At 41.0% G+C, this 23,248-nt stretch overlaps 1 protein-coding gene across 4 annotated transcripts in view; it reads left to right on the top strand.

The window, feature by feature from the left end:
• The window catches only part of LOC308470461 (netrin-1), a 128,814-nt gene that overhangs the window by 87,353 nt on the left and 18,213 nt on the right, over window positions 1-23,248 (top strand). For 3 of the 4 annotated variants that reach the window (XM_080993803.1, XM_080993802.1, XM_080993801.1), the window contains exons 4-5: window positions 10,041-10,190; window positions 11,992-12,045. In XM_080993803.1, the coding sequence (XP_080849929.1) occupies window positions 10,041-10,190; window positions 11,992-12,045 (204 nt within the window). The remainder of the gene's footprint in view (window positions 1-10,040; window positions 10,191-11,991; window positions 12,046-23,248) is intronic. The other variant, XM_080993804.1, reaches the window with a different exon arrangement.

The raw sequence follows: 23,248 nt of genomic DNA, 5'->3' as shown, positions 1-23,248 counted from the left end.
CCCCTATACTTTGCTAATTCAGAGTCCGACACTGCATCGCTCAAGTTCCATCAGCCGCAGAATATTTAATCCATAACTATAAAAACCGTAACTAAATGTTTGTCTCCTTTACATCCGGCTGACTGTTTGCTTTGTGAATATTGTTTTGTGAAGTTTGCCAAAAGTCTGGAAAATATTTTCTGTTGAAGTTTATGATTCGGCGTATGAACCTCCCTTGATTTCAGAATGTGAGAGCAACACGTTGGTGGATTTTTCTTCCCTTTTAGCCATGTGAGCCACAGCAAACACATCTGCCAAAGCTAATGGATGTAAAGACAATGCAGCGCTAGGCTACAGGTTGGAAACCCCTGGCTCAATAGCAGCTCAACACTATTTTGCTGTGGTTTCTTATGGTTGCTTTCTGTTAATTAATGCAAACTGACTGGTGTGGTATTTTGCACGAGGGGGAATTCTTCTGAGGCATGGGCTTTGTCAAAGAGTACTCTTGTCCATCTAGGGATGTTTTGCTTTTGGGACGTTTAAAAACAATCGTGCTAAAACAGTTTTGTGAAAAGTTACCTTCTAACAGTCTGAGCCATATCTCTACTGATAATAGTATTAATTTCCACTTCATCAGATAATCTGCCAGTAGGCTGATCTTCGTAGAAATATGAGGTTTGGACACAATTCAGATTAAGAAATTAACCCACTTTCTGCATTTGCCATCAGCTTTACCAGCAACTCATCTTCCATCCTATATAGCTGAGAATGTTTCTTCATAAGACTTGATTCTTTCAACCATTTAGTCCTGATTCATTTGCACTTGCATTTAATACATTTAAATCAATGCATCTAATGAAATGTCAATGCCTTGTGAGAGTAAAAGTGAGTAACTGCCTGCCAAGCAAGCATGCAGCAAAGTTCATAATTCTTGCAAGTATTTATTGGCTGATATGAAGTAACTCCTGCCATTCTGTTAAGAGGTTGTGTGGGGTGTTTGTCCATAATAATGCAATTTCATCCATTTACTCTAACAGACATGCTGTGCTAAACTGCTTTCCTTCATCCCTGCGCTTTCCATCTGTCACTTCACCATACTATCTGAGCTGGTATTTCTGAATAGGCAATAGATTCACTGTTAAGAAAACACAGAAAGACTGAGTTACTTTGAAGGTACACTGGAAAAGTAAATTTGATTTGTTTGTTTCTGAAGTTGTATATGTATTTTAATTCTCCATATGTACAAACAGTTTTTCTTCCTTTTAAAAACATATACATGATAGATGTTCAAAAATTGAAAATTTATGAAGGTCTGTTGTTGTTGTTGTTGTTGTTGTTGTTGTTGTTGTTGTTGTGTGTTTTAACAAAATCCTAGTTGACAGAACATTTAATTCCAATTTTTGATCTGAAAGTAACACTGTAGTCTTTGTAGGTACAAATGGGAGCTCAAAAAGGAAGAGCTCTTTGCTGCAAAAGCTTCATAAGTGAATGGCACATGAACAGAGTAATTTAAAAAAAGATAGTCCCATGACCTTTAAAACATTAAATTAATGAAGGATAGGAAAAAAACGAATAATACAATCCCTTAATTTCAGCAGCTTTCTTTAAAAATCAGTGGGCAAAAACAAACAAAAGTAAACAATTTAATGGAATGTGAACATTTTTATTGGAGGAAACGAAAGACATATGAAATGGGTAATACTTTTCTTAAGAATCTAAAATGGTCAGATTAAATAATTTTTAAATAAATTGCAACTTTATCACTTATAGAATTATGCTGCTTTGTCACTTGTCTGTCCTGCTAGCTTTTTGTATAGAAAAATTTAAGCGGGCACCCTCAGCTCTGCACCATTCAGAGAAGCCAATACTAAGCAAATGGAAAAAGGAAAGGAAAGGAAACCTTTTGCTAGACCAGCAAGTGTGATGAGCTCCTTACTGCAACTTGGAAAGAAGCCACACAACAGGAAAAGAGATGACAGATTGAGTAGGGATATCACATGAAGTGGCAGGGTTGGGATCATGCCAAGGCCTACTGAAGCAGCCTGGAAGCAGAAAAGGAGCCAGGCTGCTGTATGCTACTGGGTGGTCAAAGGCAGAAATGAAATGCCAGTGGTTCAAGAAGGCATCATGTTTGAGAGATGAAGGATATAATTCATGTCCCATAAAATTAATGCAAGAAAGAGTTGCGTTATCAGTAGAGTGGTACTATTGGGACTTAGAAATGACCCAAAGCTCCTGTTCTCTCTCTCTCTCTCTCTCTCTCTCTCTCTCTCTCTCTCTCCTGGCAGCTGTCCCTGCCCCATCTCACCAGGAGGATTAATTTCTAGCACAGTTTCCAAATTAAAAGGGAAACTAACCCCAGAATCCTATACATGCCAACTTAGAAATAAATCCTATTGAGTTCAATTGGGCTTACTCCTGAGTAAGTATATTAGTGTTGCAACCTAAGTGCCTATTTTAATCTTACATTGTATTCTCAACAGTCAAACCGTTCATTGAACATCTACCTCAAAATAAGCAACTCTATTTTTCTGCTCTGTCTGTTCTGTTTAGAAGAATGTTTTCATGCAGAACCCTTTCTGTGGTCAAATACATTTATAGCATTGATCCAGGAATGGCTACACAACTTCTGCTACCAATCTGTTCTGTTGAACTACTGGACATGCTGTTGGGCAGCTGTCTACATAAATATGGAACCCTATGGAAACATATGCAGTGTAGGTGGACAATTGCAAGCATGAGACTGCTTCTTGCTGCATATGTTGAGTCTGTGCCACTAGCAAATGTTCCACATCCTGTTTACATATTATGCATTATTGGATTGTTTATAAAAAGGGGCCTTAAAAAAAGGTAGGCTCAGCTAAAGTTTTGGATTTGTGCCTTAGAAACTGGAGACAAATATGATTTTCACCTTTCACAGCTTTCTCAAAGAGTTCCTGAAGCAGGAGGTGAAGCAGGAACATTCACCTTCCTGTCCTCCTAGATAAACCATTGCATTATTTTTATTTCCTCACTCCTCCATATCCGCCCCCATCTTCTTAAAAAGAGTGAGGTTGATAGGGAAGTTCCAAATGACCTTTCTATGTAAAACCTGTTTTGTTGTATAATATATTTGGAATTGGTTCCATAAGCCCCTTTGATTAATTTCAACTCTGATATTTACCAGGCTACTGATACCAATGTAATTCTATTGAAACAGAGCCCCTGTCGAGTTTTATAGTATTTCTGTAAAACTGCTCTGCACACTGGGGAAAGGATTTCCATGCTTTTGATGAAAAAATGATGAATGATATGAACCATGAATGCACTCAGGCTCCACTTGCCAATATAAACCTATTGGGGAGCAGTGGAATTTAACATATGGAAAGGCGGCAAGTTGGCTTAATGCAGGCTAAACTTTTAATTAAGGATGCCAATCTTCCTCCTAAATGTCTGCTCCAGAGATTCTCAGCCAAATTTTGAGGCTTCAGTAAAGAATCATTGCTCAGCTTGCTCCCCCTGGGGAATCAATAGCTGCTGCTCCTTCTCACATGCACAGAGATTTGAGTTTTGTGAAAGGAAATAAGACCAAGCCTTAACCAGTTTTCTTCTATGAACAGCAGCATTTTGAATTATAGTGAGCTGAACCTCGGCTCACTGCATGACCATGGAGCAGTCTGCTTCCTTGGGTTTCTTTCTATGGAAAACAGAGGCAAGACTGGCAGGCTCATAATTTTGATATATCCAGATCAAATACACTTTGCTCAAGTTCTTTCTTTCTTGCTTGCTTGCTTGCTTGCTTGCTTGCTTGCTTTCTGTCAAATGGCTACAACGGTCTTAAAAGAAAGCCCAACCTTTAAGGGTTTATAACATTTTAAAACAAATTAGCACAGTTCACTGAGAAAAAGCTCGTGGCATTACAGTACATTATATCTCCATGGTAACAAACAGCACTCCTGAAATATGCTTTCAAAAGATAAATGGTTGCAGTTAAATTTGAGGTAAGAACAAGTATTGTGGTGATCTGGTGCCTTGGAAGCAATGCTTTTCCAGCTGGGTTAAAATAATTTAAAAATCAGTAATACCCACAGTTAACAGTGTTTTATCCCAATTGAAAAAGCATTGTTTCCAAGTCATGATGTCACTACAACACTGCAATTTCTACACTGAATAACTTGGGAGTAAGTCCCATTTGCCTCAGTAGGGATTACTTGTGACTAGACAAGTAGAGGATTGCGCAGCTATTCGGTTTTTTTTGTATATCATCATTGTGAAATCCCTCAGAATTGCTAACAAGCTACAGTTTTATATTTGTAGTCTCTTGTCTATTTAAAGCTTTTGTTGTTTTCTTTCTTCTTAGTATTTGCAACATAAAGTTGCAATACATGCTTAGGGGAAAAGAAAGCTTAAAGGTAAATCATATGCAAATACAAAAATTATTTCCATAGCAATAGTAGAACAGTGCTATTTGCATAGAAAGCAATGGTAATCAAATATGCATTATCTGTTGTAAAAGAGAGAGAAATAAACATTGCAGGAGCAATCCAGTAGATTTTAAAAGGTTACCTATTGGATATTTTGGAGCCACAAATCATTTCTACTATAATCAGTAAATGCAACATAGGAAGCTGCTTTCTGTTCTGTATTGTGACTGGCAGCAGCAGTTTCAGGCGGTGTGGGGTGGCAGGTCCATTTCAGCCTACCTGGAGATTCCAGAGATTGAACTTCCTGCATGACTCCCACTGATCTACAGCGCTTTCCACTTCATTGTAAAATCATTTGATTTTGTTAAATGTAGATCATTAAAATCAAGTAATGGTTAATTATTTAATTGGTTCTTTTTTTTTTTTTTTACCCAGACATTCTAATCCTTTGCTTAAAAATCTCCTTGTCTCACTCCACCCCAGTCATGCCACATCCTCTTCTCTGTTTTTACTATATCATGCTTGGGGCAAAATTCTGAATGCCCAGCAAGCACAGAGAGCCTTTTCCCAAAGCAAGCCATCTGACTTAAAAGAAGAAAGGAGCTGGTGTGAACCTCAGTCTTATGCAGGCTTACTCAGATGTAAGGCCAGTTGAATCCAGTGGGACTTACAGGCATACTAATATTGCAGCTTTAGTATTGTAATTTTCCCAGTTATTTTAAGAAGTCTGCTTTCCAGTTTCCCTAAATCTGCTCCTTCAACACACGTGTATTCAACACACTGACTTGATGGCACGAGGCCCCAGCATGCTTGAAAATGCAGGAAAGAGAAGAAAAAGAGGAGGAGGAAATAAAAAGAATAAATCAACTTCTGCTCTGAAAAGCACAAACAGAAAGTTGTGGGGATTTTGCCATCAATGAGCTACAGAAGCAGAGGCCCCAGCCACAGCTTCGTGAGCATTAATTGAGCAAACTGAAAGTCTGTCTACATGCAGTGATAACACTACAGTGAAGTCACTCTGATGCCAAGAATTCAATCATGCTGCAGATGTCTTGAAGCTCCAGAGAAGCCAGTGGTTTCATATACTTCCACCCAGATTACATCTAAGTCCAGTTTTGTGTCCCAGAAAGGATCATCCCGTCACTTTCCCTTTAGACTTGTTATGGTTCAGATGGTGATATTCTGGAACCTCAATTCTGGCAGGTGGTCTCTTCCCCCACAACTTCTTATCCTTTGTCTCAGCAGACTGGGGACTCTGACTTTCTGTTGCTATAAAAAATACAAAGGCAGTGAATTTTCTTCTTCAGCTGAGAAAAGAGTATTACGTTTAAGTCTGCTTTCCCCTGCACTCCAGTTCAAAGATTCTAGGACATCCTCTCCTGGATTTTAGGAATTTATTAAAGCCTGTCGTATTTCCCCTTCCCTGTCAAATGTTAAAAACAGAAAGGCCTTTGGGGGGTGGGGGAACAAGGATGAGGCTTTCCGTGGTCCTTCATAAAGGCCAGAAACACATCTGGTCATAAACAGGACAAAGATTTCTTGGAACTGCATCTGACCTCCGGTGTGATTTCCAGAACATTGTGCTGACATATCTGCTGGACATCCCCTGTGACACAGCTCAGTCAAAAAGTGGATGAGAACTATTCAGGGGTTCCCTGTTTTTGTGATCATATCTTGGTGCACGTGCTTGCAGCTTCTAAAGCGTAGGAGCTCTGCACTTGCACAGATGCTCTCATTTGTCATACCTTTGGTATTTGGCTTCAGGAAATAAGATTATTTCACAGACGAAAATGTAAACAGGGCCCAAATCAGCCACTGCCCAAGAAGAGCTGTGGTAGAGAAGGGAGGAGAAATGCAAAGGGATAGTTGTGGTCTCTTGATCAGAAAGGCTGCTTGTTTATTCCTACATGCTGGGGACTGTTTTCCTGCTCATCGTATTTAGCTGCTTCAGATAGACGATCAAACCTTGGTTCAAAATTTCTCTGATTTTGTGGGCTTCAGAAGTGCTGCTTCATACCACCTTGTGGAATAAAGTTATCAACTGAACAAAATTGAATCACTGATTAAAAACAGCAGCAGCAGCAGCAGCAGCAGCAATGCAAACTCAAATGGCAACATCATATGTCATCACAATGCAAGCCACCATGGCAATAACAGAAGGCAATGTATGGTCAATCAAGGAGAATTTCTAAAGGAAAGCCACATTACAAACTACAGTATTCACCAAAGGGGTTGAAAATTCAGGTACTGCTGACCTCTGTTTCCCCCCACAAACTCTAAGAATGAACAAACCAAAAAAGTAAGCATTTTGCTGTAACAATCTTCACAAACTACCAGTGGTTCTGTGTACGATGCTGGGGCAATTTAATAATGCACAAATATGGAATCTCACATGAGGACAAAACTATTAATAGAACACAGTCATCTGAAGAATGATAATTGAGACCATTGAAATGTACAGGTCATTCAAATTAATGCACATGAGAACACTGATGTGGAATTTTAGAAGCAATGAAAAGGACTTGTGAGGAAACACATAGTAGCAGAACCTGAGCTGCAGCTCTGTGCACACTTTATTGGCAAAAGCCCCATTGAATTCAGTGGGACTTAAGGATCCATAGAATTTGGCTAATAGAATGACCCAAAGAATGGAGGAAAAGCTGGACAACCTTAGCTGACAATTGTGAGGTGCTAATGTAACACTGTGTGAGCCACAGTGGTTCTTCCTCCTTGCATAGTTAGGGAGTTCTGAGAGTTTGCATGTCCCCACCACTTCCGTAACACAACTTGTGAGGTGGGTTGTAAATACATACAAGCATTCACCACCACCACCCTTTGTTGAGGAGAAAGGATTGAATGAAAAGTGCATAAATTAGGCTTTGGTTAATTAAACAATATATCACCTTTTAAACTGGGAGTTTTGTTTTTGTTTGTTACTATGGTATTTTTGTGTGTGTTTTTAATATTGTAAATTGCCCAGTAATCCTCAGATGAAGGGTGGTATACAAATTCAATCGATGATGATGATGATGATATTGTTGCAGCTTAAACCCTTATAATTATATTATCACTAAATGTATGCAATATGCTTAGAATTCAGAATCGTTGCTTGTTTCACAGCCATTTATACACAACTTTTTAAAAGAAATGTATAATATACACTGTGATAAAATATAGATACAAAAATGATGCACATAGCACACTAGTGGTGGTGGGGAGACTCCTATAAATAGTAAGCCATAACCATACAAAATGACACAGGATTGTTTTAGAACATGAAGACAAATGAGCGCATACAGGGTATATGAATACACATACCATAAAAGCTAAAATAATGCTTACTTGTGAAAAATATGTAAGATACATTTAGGCAAATGATCTCTGATACTGGTAAATTGTGTTTCTTGAGTTCATAAACTTTGTCTCCTTTGACAAAGTATAGCTTCCTGTGTAACAAAAAGCTGTTGATCTTAGAAGAATGTAAATTCCTTCTGTTACTCCTTCACTGTTAAATGGTCACATTCTAAATCAATATCTAGCTTGACAGAAGATTTAGTCTTTTCTGTATCTTTCAATACATCGACACACAGAGAGATTAGTGTTTGGAAATTATTGTGACATATTTAGTGAACTGGCTTGACCAACCTGTCTTTGGACAGGCATATCCCAGCATGTTCTAGCATTGTTGACAGATGGATTCTGGGACTTCTAAATGTATGACTATGAACATCTTAGTGATAGAGATAGAAAGAGAAACAACAACCCTAGACCATAAACTCAAGGCTGGACTTTAATTTTATTTCCAAGTGTCACATTCATTCACTATTTTTGAGCTTTGAATCACACCTCTGTGTCATTGAAAATATGAATGTTTCAAATGCAAAGCAACAAGAAAAGAAAAAAGAAGTCCACCTCAAGAGGGAAAACCTAGATTTAATAAGGGAACTGACAAACATAAGTAAACAATGAATACTGAATGTTCTTATACATACCTGCTGCTGAAACATATTAGATTTCCCCAACAAGAGCCATGCAACCCCCGTAAAATACATATTCACAGATAATTTGATTGTCATGAGCTGTATCACTGGAGACTGACTAGTATGATTGACAAAGATTCAATAGCTCAAATGTCAAGCTTATCTTAGAGACTTAAATGAGAAATAATCTGAATTGTGTAGGCTCTGGTTCAGCAAACAGCTAGCTCTAAATGTTGAATTAAGTTTTCAAAAGGTGGGATGACAACATTTCATAATCCCATGAGTCCTGGCTTAGTAGGCAGCTTAACTCTAAAAGTGAAAAGAATGCAAGAAGAATTAATGTTGACTGGTTATGATGACCCTCTGTGCTTATTTATAGAAGAGGTGGAGCACCTCAGGTCCAGGGGGTCAAATGTGGCCCTCCAGACCTCTCTGTCTGGCCCCTGGAACTCTCCCCAGGCCACACCCATCACTGGCCCTGCTTAACACTCGGTATTTTTGCCTGGCTGGAATGTGCCCTTGAACTCTAATGCATTGTTTGTCCTGCTGGAGGATAGAGAGGCGTTTATGTCTTATATATAGAAAGTAAAATTTACATTTGTTGCTCTGTCCATTTTTGCCTCTTGCCCCTACTGGCATGCGGCCATCAGAAGGGTCACAGAACCCTTGGGCTGAAAAGGTTCCTTGCCACTGATATATAGGAACATAGGAAGCTATCTAAAACTGAGTTGCACCATATAGCTAGATCATGTACCACAAACCGGCAGCAGCTGTTTAGGGTTTCAGGCCAGGGTCTTTTTCAGCTCAATGTGGAGGTGCTGGGGATTGAACTTTGGACCTTCTAGCATGTAATGTATGTGCTCTACAACTGAGCCACAACCCTTTCCTGACTAGATTGCGAAGGCAGTATGCCTCTCGAGTGCCAGCTGCCGTAGGAAAGGAGTGGGGTTATTGCTTTCATGCCTTGCTTGCCTTCTCAAGAGGCATCTGGTTAGCTATTGACAATTTATGGCTGTCGCTTGTTGGCTAATGATGGACCATTGGTTTGATTCAGCAGAGCTCCCCCTGAATGCTCTTCAACAGGAATTTAGCCAGGAGAATTCACCACAATCCGCTGAGTTTAGTTATTGTTCCAGTTACAGAACAGGTGTTTCAATGGCCTCTAAAGAGAAAAGGAAACCCTTCCTCTTCTTCTTGCTCCCACCAGCTGTGATGATTGGAGGTTGATAGTGAGGCTGGAACAGAATATTTCCTGAAGCACTGAACAAAGAGCAAACGTACAGAAATTGAATGGTGGGGAAATAATTCTAGGTGTGGCATTAGGCAAGTCCACTCAGCAGCAGTAAATGTCTGCTTTAAAACTTTTAAATTCATTTTAGGCCACAAGTATAATCCTTGTGGTGTAATGTAGTAGCTGGCACTGATTGTCCATCATGTTGCTTTCAGATTTTCTGGGGAAAGTTGCTGTGCTTATAGAGCACTGCTATAAGAATGAGATGATACCTGCAGTCCAGGGCACTGGCTGCTCTCACCTCATTCCTATAGCTCTGCTACAAAAAAATCTTGCTGTCTTTAGATACTCTTGCTAGTTGAAAATGCTTGTTCTTTTTGGAAAATCCTTCTTCCTTCCTCTCCAGCTCCTCACCTCTGATCCTCTTGTTGTGTGTTCCCCCCACAGCATGTGATTGCCATCCCGTGGGTGCAGCTGGAAAAACCTGTAATCAAACCACAGGGCAATGTCCCTGCAAAGATGGCGTGACAGGCATCACTTGCAACCGATGTGCCAAAGGTTACCAGCAAAGCAGATCTCCCATTGCCCCCTGCATAAGTAGGTGGATGCGCTTTCCGACATTGGTACCATAATGTAATGGATCTTAAATCTGGTCTGCTTACTAACACCTGATTGGATAGACTTAATTAATTTAGCTAGAGATACTGTTGGCCACTTTTCACATTGCAGTTTTCATGGGTAGTTGTTACAGGTCCACATTGTGAACCTAAAACTTCAGGTTTTAAGGCACATTCACTTCCACCACTATTTCAACTCGCTTATGCAGTGAAAATGCACAGTGAAGAGCTGGGGCTAATAGCAAGGAAAGACATATATGAACCTGGAAACTAGGATAGGTTTAGTGAGTACAGTGGTGCCTCGCAAGACGAAAAGAATCCGTTCTGTGAGTCTCTTCGTCTAGCGGTTTTTTCGTCTTGCGAAGCAAGCCCATTGACAGATTAGCGGATTAGCGCTATTAGCGGCTTTTAGCGGCTTTTAGCGGCTTTTAGCGGCTTTTAGCGGCTTATCAGCTTATCGGATAAGCAGATAAGTGGCTTAGCGGCTTAGAAAAAGGGGGGGGGGAGGAAAAAAAACCCGCAGGAACTCGCAAGACATTTTCGTCTTGCGAAGCAAGCCCATAGGAGCTTCGTTTTGCGAAGCACCTCCAAAACGGAAAACTCTTTCGTCTAGCGAGTTTTCCGTCTTGCGAGGCATTCGTCTTGCGGGGCACCACTGTACACAGTGAAACTGTGTAATGTATACCCATTAAAGCTGTAATTTGTGCAGTGGCCCTGTGTGTTGTATGTCCAGGTTGAATTTTGCATGTCTCTATGTATATAAATATATGGATGAATTATACAGATATCTTATTGATCACACAAGTAAGGTGATGCAAGGACAAGTTCCCACTTAAACAAAAGGTTTCAAAGTTCAAAACATGATTTTCTGTGTTGCAGAACCATTTTTTCTAGCAATGCCAGCAATAAACTACTACTGTTTTTTAATTATGTTTGATTAAAATCATGTTTGGGCGTAGTCAATGTTTTCCTCCTAAAAGCATTAGACAGCCCGGGTTCCATCATTGTTCAGAGCAACTTTCATACCAAAGCAGTTGGTTCTGTCTCTGTCATACAGAGAAAAAGGAATCAAAGACCAAAGCAACTTTGAAAAGCCAAAAAGAAACACAGAACAGCCATATAATGGCCATTACCCTGTTTCCTTAATACTAATGCAAAAATAAATAAGGTCATGGTTGAAAGAATCAAGTCTTTGAATAACTTCTCAGGATGCATTTCTGATAATCTGGAATAGTCACGAAAATTTCATGCTCTTACACTGTTATGGAGTATTTATGGTCTGAAGGCATATGATGCAGGAACCTCACTGCAGCTGGCCTCTCCCTACAGATTCTTTAAAATAAGATAAAAGATGTGAGAAACGTCTGATTATGGACCCTCTTCATCTCATACAGTATGAGACTCTAGAACTCACTTCAAGGAACTGAAATGAGATTGTTCCTAGAACCAAATATGGCTCCGGAAAATATATGTCTTTCTCTTCTCTGATGGAGTCCTGATTACATCAAAATCATTGGAGACATTGTTTGCTATGATATTTAGATGGACATAACTAGATGTGCTTAGTGAAGGCGAACTCTAGGTTAGTGCTGCACTAAAATGTACATGCACACACTTGCTGAACCCCCTCTCTGGTCCCTGAAGGTTCATTTGCACAATCGCCTTTTTTTCCTGACAACTTTTGAACTTGTCTTGTGAAAACGTTCATTCCTGGAGAGAGTAACAACTTTTACCTTTTCTTGTTTATCCTTCCCTTGTTTGCCTTTTCTTCTTTACCACAGAGATACCTGTTGTTCCTCCCACCACTGTGGCCAGTAGCACAGAAGAACCTGCAGGTATGTTATACTTTTTAACCTGTTCAGACTGTCGGGGGGGGGGATATCCTGTTCCAAAAACAAGATAGATCTGCTCCCCAAGTTATAGCAACAACAAAGTAAGCAGGACTGAAACTTATGCAAGGCTTTTTCCTGTAGGTGAGGGGGAGTTCATAAGCATAATATTTGGTTTTTTTTTCATTTAACAATAAAATAATTAACATTAAATGTCAAGAACGGGTTATTACCTAGCAAAAGAAATAGTGTTTGTGTAGTATTGTATAAAAAAAAGGCTCTGAGAAAGAATTAAGTACATAGATTTCAACTGCAAAAAGACACGAAAAAGGCAAAAAAAATGTGTGAAAAGAATGGCTAGCAATCCCAGAAGTCTTTGCACCAACCTTTGGGGCCTGTGGAGAGTTGGAGTTTGAGAGAAAGCTTTGGAGGGAGTGATTGTGGTGGAGTTTGGCGGATTTTGTGGAGTTTGGTACTTCAGGATGCCCCCTTTGTCATTTTTTCAACATCATCCTCTAGCGATGAGGAAAAATGAGAGCCCCCATTTCCACCATTCATGCCAGTTTGGTAAGTGCTGCTGGCTTTTTAAAGGGATTTTCAAGAGTTTCCAGAGGTTTAGAGGGTGTTTACAGGCATTTCAGATGGTGTCCCCCACTATATGTGATTTCTTGTATATTTGCAGTACCTGGGAATGTAAACCCTGTGTAAGTGAGGAGATGCCTGTAATGTATTACCTTTGGTTGGGTATTTTACAGTCTTGTGGGTAGCCTGACCTTGAGCAGAACAAATTTGACAAACAGATGGAAGTAAAGAACCAGCTGTTTAAATATGCTATTATTGTATCTTTTAAGGAACATTAGCAACATCACTGTTGTGGTACTCATTTATTCTTGTTGTCATCTGCTACTTTCAGTTTAGGTTAAAAGCTATAGAAGTGCAAGTTTTTATTCTCTTTTCACAGAAAAGTATTTACAGGGTGGAGAGAGAGTAGTAAACATTCAAACTTGCAACAGTATCTCCTGGATTCCTAAATTTTAAAAAATTATTATTTATTCATTCCCCTGCGTATATCATTTTCAATGGAACAATCCATCTTTTCAGAAGCAGATTGCAGCACAAGGCGCCTTCTCTTTAAAAGCACAAGGAAAGTTCAGCCAAACTGAACAATCTGATTGGCGGTGGGTCCCTAAGTGCATGATATCCCTTCAGTAGCAATTTTATTGACGTTTTTAAGCACCACTTTAGTCAGAGAGGATGAGCTCCCGTATTTTATCATTTTTATTTGACTGCCTAGCCCACTTGGGAGTGTGGCACCTTTCAGATTCCATCATTGCACACTTCCCCAGAAGTCCACAACACTGTCTTGGCTACATGTCACTTGGCATAAGTGCAGGTGATGGCACAGCCACCCCTAAATGCAATCTGAGGGCTGTCTGAACATTGCAGTCCAAAAGAAGAAATCTGGATGGAAGTTATATGTAGCAGCCCATTGGTCAGAATCACTTTGCCGCACTTCTTCAAGAGTGAGTGTGTTGTTGTGGATAGAGTGCTCTGGTCAGACGGCAACATTCAGTTTCAAATCCTCAGTCATGAAACTCGCTGGGTGACCTTGGGCCTGTCACTTATCTCGAGGTTTAATCTGCCAAACAGGGTCGTTGGAATAATAAAATGTGGGAATGAATGCCAATGTGGGGAATCAAGCTCCTTGGAGGAACGGCAGGATATAAATAAATGCTCAAGTTGAAAGTGGCTCCAAATCTGAAAGAAAGGGGAATGTATATTTTGTAGAGAAATCTCAAATGGATCACGAGCCAAGACCAGCTTTAGTGTGAAAGAGAGAAAACATTGCCATTGCTGGTTCTGCACCAGGGTTTGCTTTAGTTATATAACATCTGCATTTGACTGGAAAAGCAATTAAAATTCATTTGCTTTTATAAAATTGCTCTTTGCCAACATTTTGAGCCAGCAGCCTTGCTGGACATTTTAAGCTGAGCAACCTGGACATTTTCTACTTCCCTCTCATTTTATAATTCTGCTCCTAGACCCTGTCTTGCTGCTGGAGGGTAGCAATGGGCAGGTGGGCAATTCATGGGATAGCCGTGTGGCTGCTTAGACAAGGATTTAATCTCTCACGTTGGTTATTGCAGTGCACCTTCAAAAACACTTGGGAAGTTTGGGGGAGTATGATATGCTGCAGTTCATCTTTGACAGGTTACTCATGACAGGTCTTGGTAAAATTGCTTCTAGCTTTGCTGGCTTCCTGTTAGCTTCTGGGCCCAGTTAGCAGTATGAGTGATGAACTTTAAACCAGGGTACAGGCTAGGTCAACTACCCCCAGCATTTTGGAACTGAACATTTTGGATGGGTGCTGCAGTCCATCTGAAATTTTTGGGTTGGGAAAAACTTTGTCTTAGGGCCTCTATATCCTACTGATGTAGCCCATCCTGTGGAATGCTCTGCCAGCAGTTGGCTCTTTTGCTGCCATTTTTCTGGCAGTTTTTAATACGTTGCTTCTCTCTCTCTCTCTCTCTCTCTCTTTCTCTCTTTCTCTCTTTCTTTCTTTCTTTTCTTTCTTTCACTTTTCACAGTATAGTAAGTAACCAAGGAGTTGGTTTTTGCTGTTTCTTTCTACAGTTACATTCTAAGTGTAGCTGCACTGTGGGGATGTGCCTGTTGTCCTAGTATTGTGCCTTTGTTAGTGGTAGTACTGCAGGTTTTATAATGATTGTGCACTCCTTTACTTGTCACTTTTGTGGTAGAGAATCAATCTATAAATTGAGAAATGTTACCCCAAAAATGTAATGATTCCAGGGTGCGTTTTTGCTTTTGCTTGTATGTCTGCGTATGTTATGGCTGTTTGTTTGAGTCATCTCAATCTGTTTGCTATGTAAGCACTTTTCTGTGGTCTGTTTGCTCTGTTCCTAGCACATTGGCCTCTGGCTTATGCAGCAGGTATATCTGTGGAGGGCTACTGAATGGGAATATAGCTCTGGCTTCAAGCAGAGGATTGTATTGTTGGATGAGATGACTAGAAGATGCTCTGACATTCACTCTGAAGGGGCTGACCAGGCAGGAATTTGGCTGAGAAACAGGCACACCATCCATGTCTGTGTGAGGGATGTGTGTGTGTGCACGTCTGTGCATGTCAGAGAGAGAAGAGGGGGATGGATTGATGAAGAGGAGAGAGAAAGAGAGAGAGAGAGAAAAGGGGGAGTGGGAGTGGCCATGCCCACTTTTTGGCCTTGGCCCTGACCACCAGTGGTATGCAGCCCCCTACCAATATGGCCCCCAGCCCTGAAGTTTGCCTAGCCCTGATTTAGTGCATTCCAACTGTGATTGTAGACATGGATTGTTTCAGCTAAACAAACCTTCATTGACTTAAATGAATTATTCCATATGGTAAACTTGGCCTGTGAGCCACATTACGAAGTTCAGCACGACTTACCTCTCTTCTGGTGCACCAGCATCCTGCCTTGCCAGTTTTCCCTACTAGTTGCTGTTAGCGTCATTCATTTCTGGCTGCAAATTCTTTCCTGGATTCTAGAACTGCTGCTGCTCAAAAGGCTAATCTGTATACCCTGGGCAGCTACTGGAAATAATAACTGGAAAAAATTCTTTGCTCTGTTGTAGGGCTAGGGTTTCCTGTAGGTCTTATCATGTTCCTAGGATTTCTCACAAAGTATAGGAGCAGAATAGTGTAAGATATGACCTGCTCTATCTTGGCTATCTGTGTGCTTCATTTGCAGCAGCTGTGATATAATGCAGTTACGCAAATGCTTGGACTGACCTAAGCTGGGCAGGACAACAGCCCAGAGGCCATACTGTAGGGAACATTCTTTCTCTGCCCCTGGAGATGGGCTGCATTTGGCCTTTCGATTTCCTCATTTTGCAGTTCCATAAACACTTTAGCTGAGAGAAATGGGGGTAGGAGAGAGAAGGTGGGGAGAAAACTCTGGTAATTTTCCTGATAATCAGGAAGGCGAACCACTGTGACTCTGGAATGGCTATGTTGACTGACCTTGCCGCTAGCATTGTTAGACTTTGTAAAATACAAATTCATGTTCTAAATTAAATACATGACAATTCAGATTAGAACAATACTGTAGGCTGGTGGTTTAGAGTTATTTCATCTGACATGCAACCAGCACAATTTCCACACACACCCCAACAAATATTTTTATTAAACTTTTAACATGAAAAGACATTTAATTAACATTTGCATGGGGATTGTCATTTTACACAGGATCAGCTACATGAAGGATTAGACCTCTCCAGAAAGTTGTATGGGCTGTTGGGAGTAGGCATAAATCCCACTGTTTGTTGATAAAGTCAATGAATGTGTGTCATATAGCATAGAATGAGTCTTTTTTGTGGTCCCCCCCTGCAAGCTGGGCATGGCAAGTTAGTTTTTCTGACAGGGCTACCTGCCAGACTCTATCTAGACACTTGAAGGGAAGAAACTAGGCTTTATTTCACCCAGGTCAAAGACTCATTTTGGTACCCCCTCCCATGCGCATTTGGGTACACACACAGAGAGAGACAGGGAACCTCAATGGCACCCCTCTGGAGGCTTCACCCAGGGCAAAAAAACCTGGCTACCTCCATAGCTATGGCTCTGCCACTTGTCATGTGAAAGGCATACAACTAGTACAAATATGCATGGGGACGCTCAATCCTATGCTTGTTTCTTGGTAGTAAGTCCCATGTGGGAGGAAGTTCCAGTCATAAGGAGCAGCAAGGGAAAATGTTACTTCAGGTAGCAAGGATACCTTTGAATGGCTGAGGATGGTAGAGCTAGACAAAATGATCTCTTGCAAAATATGTGCAGAGACAAGGACAGATGAGGCTATGGAAGGTTTTGAACGCTGAAGACAAGAATGGATTTAAAGATGAGGGCCAAAAAGTCAAAGTTTTGAGAGAGCTGAATAATTTTGGGAGGCAAAGGGAAGGGGAGTATCAAATAGAACACCAAGGCTTTGTGCCTGGTCAACTGGGTGGATGGTGACACTGGTAACGGACAAAGAGATGATGGCTTGGGAGGAAAGATGAGAAGTTTGTTTTTGATCACACTGAACTTGAGACTATGTTGCAGCATCTCAGTAGAAAAATCAGAAATGTAGTTGAAAATGCACAGGAAGTATTCCCTAGCAGGGAACCTTTAGCTCTCCAGATGTTGTTGGATTACAACTTGCATCATATCTGACCATTTACCATGGTCATTATCCAACAACATCCGAAGGACCACAGGCTTCCCATCCCTGCCCCTATTGTTATCACATTGCTGGATTCTGTTGGATTCCAGTTTCCTTGCTTTCTGAAATGTGAGGTACCTTGTGACACCTCCATTTGAGCTCTGATAGGATGAAGCAGCAAAGTGGGGGAGACAGATGCTGCCGCAGTGGGCTTTGAATGAGATACTCCGGTGCTAAGCAGTACGCTCATGCTTTAATAACAAAACATCTTGGCTGCTCCTTGTCCTTCCTGCCTTCATACCCTAATGGGAGAGACCCCAAAATGGCATTCAGCAAGTTAACGCTATCCCCTTGCTTTCAGCAAGAACACTTCACAATGGAGCCCCTTTACAATGGAGGGAGCCGAAGGTCATGACAAGGGTTAGAAGGCGCCCACTGGGGGCTATGCCTTGCTGTCAAACATCAAGCAAAGTCCTTTGTACACCCCACCGCCACCTCTGGGTTTGAGCCCTTTCATTCTGTTTTGGTTTTGCGGGTGGATATGGCTGCTTTTCCACAATAGGGCATCTTGATAGAAGCTAGAAGGGAAGGAAGCAGGTGTGGGTACCCTTGACAACTGCATTCCATTCTCCTCTGAAACACTTCCATATAGTAGAAATTCTTAATTGTCATTTAAAATAGATGTGCATTTTTAATATGCCACTTTCCCACAATTCTTTTACAATACTATTCTAATTCCCAATAATTGTATCATCGTTTTGGGGTGGGGGTGAGAAAGGGGTTGATGCATGATTTAAAAATAAAATGTTTGTTCCGAAGGGAGGTCCCATATGTAAATTTACTCCCCAACCCAACCCAAATACAGTCATACCTCGGGTTGAATGTGCTTCAGGTTGAGCGCTTTCAGGTTGCGCTCCACGGCAACCCGGAAGTAACGGAGCGTGTTACTTCCAGGTTTCGCCGCTCACGCATGTGCAGACCATCAAAATAACGTCATGCGCATGCATGGAAGACGCAGACGCGGCATCATGTCTTATGTTCCATTCAGGATGCAAACCGGGCTCCGGAACGGATCCCGTTCGCATCCCGAGGTACCACTGTAAACAGTAGGTGGGAACCAAAGATGGTATAATGATTTCACTTCAAGATTGGCTTTATGAATGTCACATAGGCAGTTTGCACTTTTAGCTGTGGGGTGAACCAGGAAACATGAATGAAATTTTGTGTAGTGAAAATCTATTGAGCAGAGTCTGCCATCAATTACTTGTGCAAGTCCCTTCTCTTAAACTGGTTGTATTACTCTGGATTTGCTACTCTTGGAAGTGCAGTGCAATATGGATGTGCTCCAGCTCTTCTCTGGAGCTTGAAGCTCAGTACAGAAAGGCAGTGGATCATCCATTATCTCACACCACGCTTCCAAGTGCCTGGATTGCCTCTGAAGCTCAACATAGTTGTTTTATTACCTGTATGCCTTGTTTTTGTTCTGTGATGGGATGAAAGGTAACATACATGGATTCAAAATCAGTGTGCCATGCAGGCACTGACAAGGATCAGAACTGCTTTGCTTAATCAAGGTTATTGTATCATGTGCCTCCACTGTTTTCTAGAACACATAAGCGGTAAGACACTGCCCCTCCCCTGCTAGTGAAGGGTCAGGAATCTGACAATCACAAATTTTAGCAGGCTATCTAGACCAGACAAAATGTGTGAACCCCTGATGGCCAGGACTGAAGTGTAACCCACCTTCCTTTTTTGTTTTCTTAAACCCAGTTTCAGTGTGATGGTATCAGTTTCCTTTCTGGAGCCCCAGCAGTATGTTCTCTGCTTCTAGAAGCCTCTGAAGGGTGAATAAGAATTTTAAAGAAGTACTGCTGTCACTCAAGAAACAGAAACTTCTACAGTCCCCGTGGCATCCAGTTCAACTCATTGTCCCACTCTTGACAACATACTATTTTCTGTCTATCCTTGGACAAGTATTTTGCTGCTTCTTTTCATATGCTAAAGTCTTGCACAGTTGGACTTGCATTGGATTGAAAGATGGGAGGTGTATTCCAGCCCTTGGAAGGGTGAGCTGAATACTTGGACAATTGTTGTTTGGGGGTAATTTGGGGAGCCCAGGGAGCATGAGCTCACAGTTGATTGTGTGCTCCTCCCTCTGCTACCCACCATCTTTCAAGATTTCTAAAAGATTCAACTCACCTTTAACTTGTTTCTTCTTCCTGTTTGTCTACCCCGTCATCTGCGAATGACAGTTAAGGCAGAAAATCTGCCCTGTGTTCAGACAGTAGGAAAAATCTCATCAAGTTGGTTTCCTATTCCTGCTTTTAACTGGGCAGATCTGAAATCAGCAGGGTTGTATTCCTTAAAGGGAGCTGTACTCAGGAACTCTTAAATTTGCCTGCACACAGCAGTTCACAAGTACACCCTCATGAACTATCATTTGGCAACCCATGAACAAGAAAACTCTTTCTGCTTGATTATAATACTGTGGTGGCTATGAGTATATTCTATTGGGCTGTAAGGCTGTGGGGACAAGGAGGGGCCACAGACAGATTTATTAATGGTGCTTCGGCTCCCACAGAAGCCTGCCCAAGTCTTGATTTCCGTCCTGGCAGCCCCAAGTGAGAGGCTTTAATCTAATTTCATGCCTTATTTGCGCCAATTTGTTTTTCAATCAATCTTGCTCAGCAAGAAGAAAGGATATTGCTAGGGGCTTATTTGTTCGGTCTTGTTCCAAGGGTGAGGTTAATAGCAGTTATGCTTTGCTGGGATTGCTGCAGGGTTCATGGAGCTTTACTTGTTCATTTCAGCTCCCTGTTTGCATCTGGCACATCCTCTTCTGCCCTAACTTTACATACCAACCACACTTTACATACCAAGGGCACTTGAACCAGTTTGAGCAGCAGAACCCTGCAACTTGACTTCAGTAGGACTTTTGTTCTTAAAACAGATTATATGTCTCTGCAATTGTTGTTGTTAAATTTATCACAGGCCCTTCACCAGCAGATCCCAAGGCAGGTTACAAATAATTTAAAATTCAGAATTAGGAAGTTACAGTTACTAATAAGAAGCACTACAAAGCTGCTCAAACACTATGAACAGACCAAGAGCCATGCCAGGCGTGCTGTAGAAGTGGCAAGAGAGAGGAAGCCAAACTTCCCCTTTTCCATTCTCCTAGATCTCATCCAAAGGGGTGTGGTGCATATTCACCCCCATGGGTGAGCTGGGTGTTCTTCCACTGCAGGAACAAACACAGTCGGGAAAATATCTATGAAGGGCAGAGCCAATCTACCCTGCTTTGTGTGAGACATGGAAACATGGGGAGAGGAAGTGTGCTTCTTTAGAATATCCAGTGTGGCTCAGAGGGAGCTGGTATCAGTGAATTAGCATTTGTCAGGACAAAAGCTGCAACTCTGCTCTAGTGAATCTGTAGAATTATCTAGCCAACCTCCTCGGAATCACCTTGAGCATATGAACTGCACCTGCAACATAGAATGTAATTTTGCATATACAACCTAGGACTAGCAAAGTAGTGTCACCAAACAATCGCTCTGGGATTCAGGGAGGACCACTGTCAGGTTTTAGACCCTGTTTGTGAGAGCTAGTGCTTTCACATAACAGTTGGCTCTGGTTACTTGCATAGCTTGTTATAAATGACATGTCGGCACAAATGCTGCCCACTTGCAAGACCGAGGCAGCCTTGCACACTTTAAAAGGTGATAATGGGGGAGCAGCTGGTACGGGCCTTAGCTAGTGCCAAACTGCGGAGGAAATCCATTTGGTTTAGCCATTGTCTCTACCGCTACAAAGCAAGTAAGTAAAAACCAGATGGCCATTGAACTATGTTCTTGTTTCTTACTTCCATTCTCCAGCTGCTAGAAGGTTTAAGGAAGTCTGGACATGTTTAGCCAGGCCAAAAGTAAATAGATATTTATTTGTTTGTTTCTGTTATTTATGTATTAAGCATTTGAAAATACTGATAAGCCCTGTACAAAGAGTAGAATAGACAAATCTCTGCAATAATGGCATTCATTCTAACATGGGCATGCATGCTATATATGCTATAGGAAAGGAAGAGTAATATTTGACATGTCAAGTGTGATGCTATTCTTGAAAATCAAATCTAAAAAGATACATTAAATGGTTCCAGAATAGCTTTTTAAAAATTGAATAGCAGAGTCAGACAATACACTAAAAAAACACACACACACACAAATTTAACAACAAAATAATTTATACAAGTCCCTTTTGATAGTAAAGTAAAAAAAAAAAAAATCAGAAGTGGATGAAATGGATTCATCTATAAAATTATAAATGGGATATAAAAACACAATGTACATTGAACCATGAAGGAAATAAAAAAAGAGAAAAAGGTCTTGCCTGTTCACCAACTCCACCAAATAAAATAAAATTTGATGGGATTTGCTACCCATGTGATTGTGATGTCATATATTTAATAAATAACCCTCTAAATAGAGGAGACATTTGACCCCTCAAATATTTGACCCCTCAAATATTACACCAGACTCAAAATCTTGATGTAGTTAGTTTATTGTCTTTCCTCCACCACTGACAAGACTTTTGCTTTTTTAAAATTTAAAGAGAGGTATAATAAAATATTATCAGAGTCAAAGGAACAAATAAAACTGAGTTTCTCTTCAGCCTAATGTGAGCCCTGTTTGTCAGTGCCACATGATGACATTCCTAATCCACACAAGACATGCTAAGCAGTTTACACATGTATGATGTCACGTCATAACTTGCATAGAGGTTTCATGTTAATCCTGTTCTCAGAATGCCTTCTATGAAGAAGTATCTTCTTCTGCGAAGTAGTTCTCATGTAACACACAGTTAGTGTTCTGTCTGATAGATCCACCCAGGCTTTGTGCTGAATTATGGTACCAAGGCAGAACCACTGCATGCCATTTTCTGCAATGGGAACAGCATCTCCAGCCCCCAGCCCCTCAGTGACCCATCACCTTAAGGTTGCAAAGATAAAGGCAGGCTCAATCAATGAAAGGCTTGAAGCAGCAAAACATTTGGAGGAAATTGTAGCTACTTGGCAGAGAAAGCAGACACTGGCTCTGCAAAAGCATTTTTACTGTCACCCATGGAACCATTTGCTGCTCTGAAGTTGATCTTGAAGATATTAAAACCAATAAACTCACTCCAAGGACAGATTGAGCCTGAACATAAAATCATAGAATTGCAGGATGGGATGGGACCTGCATATCACTGAGTTCTTGTAGCAAGAGTAAGGAACCATCACTAACTGATTGGCCTACTTAATCTGAATTGTATTTTAACATGGGAGATAGAAATGGTGCCAGATATTCTGTTAGTAAAAGAACAAGGTTAGCAAAAGCAATACTTCAGGTAACCTACCTGTGAGGTGTTTCCTGCTTTAGCTTTTGACTTCTCATTGCACCCTTTCTCTCCAGCACTGGCTGCATGATTATGGAGGGCGATGTGGCTCATATTTGTGTTTTGGAGAAACGTCTGAAAATGTTCAGATGGTTTATCTGGAAATGGCTATTCTCTCTAACTGGAATTTGTTTTGGGATTTAGTGGAAACCTAAAGTCAACCCTCGTGTCTCATTCCTTTTTAACACTTTGATGTGATCAGCTATGGAGAATGGTTAATTTTACTAGTTCTTTTCCTGCTCCTCAGAGCAGGATTTTATTACAGTTTTGGCCCATTGTTCAATGACACCATTTCTCCCTCTCCTTCTCTTTCTCTTACATTCTATACCTCATGCTGAAATTGTGGCCTGCTGCAGGATTTGGGGTCAAGCAGCTTCTTATAAAGGGGTTTGGAGACCTGGCTTTGCAGCTGGAACTCAAAGCAGCTGGAGCATGCAGTTCCACAGAGACTGGATTAACTTTAAATTACGCTGTCTGTTAACTCGTTGGCCCATATTTTCGCTATGTGTTGTACTGTATAGAGCTTAGTAGCTACCCAAGCAAATGCATTGATCCCTCTTTAATGAAGTGTGCTCATGGTACCCACTGGTAGT

The sequence above is a fragment of the Podarcis pityusensis genome (genome assembly GCF_964106645.2).
Source record: "Podarcis pityusensis genome assembly, chromosome: 2".
Lineage (NCBI taxonomy): Eukaryota > Metazoa > Chordata > Lepidosauria > Squamata > Lacertidae > Podarcis > Podarcis pityusensis.
This window is presented reverse-complemented; position numbering and strand designations above follow the sequence as displayed.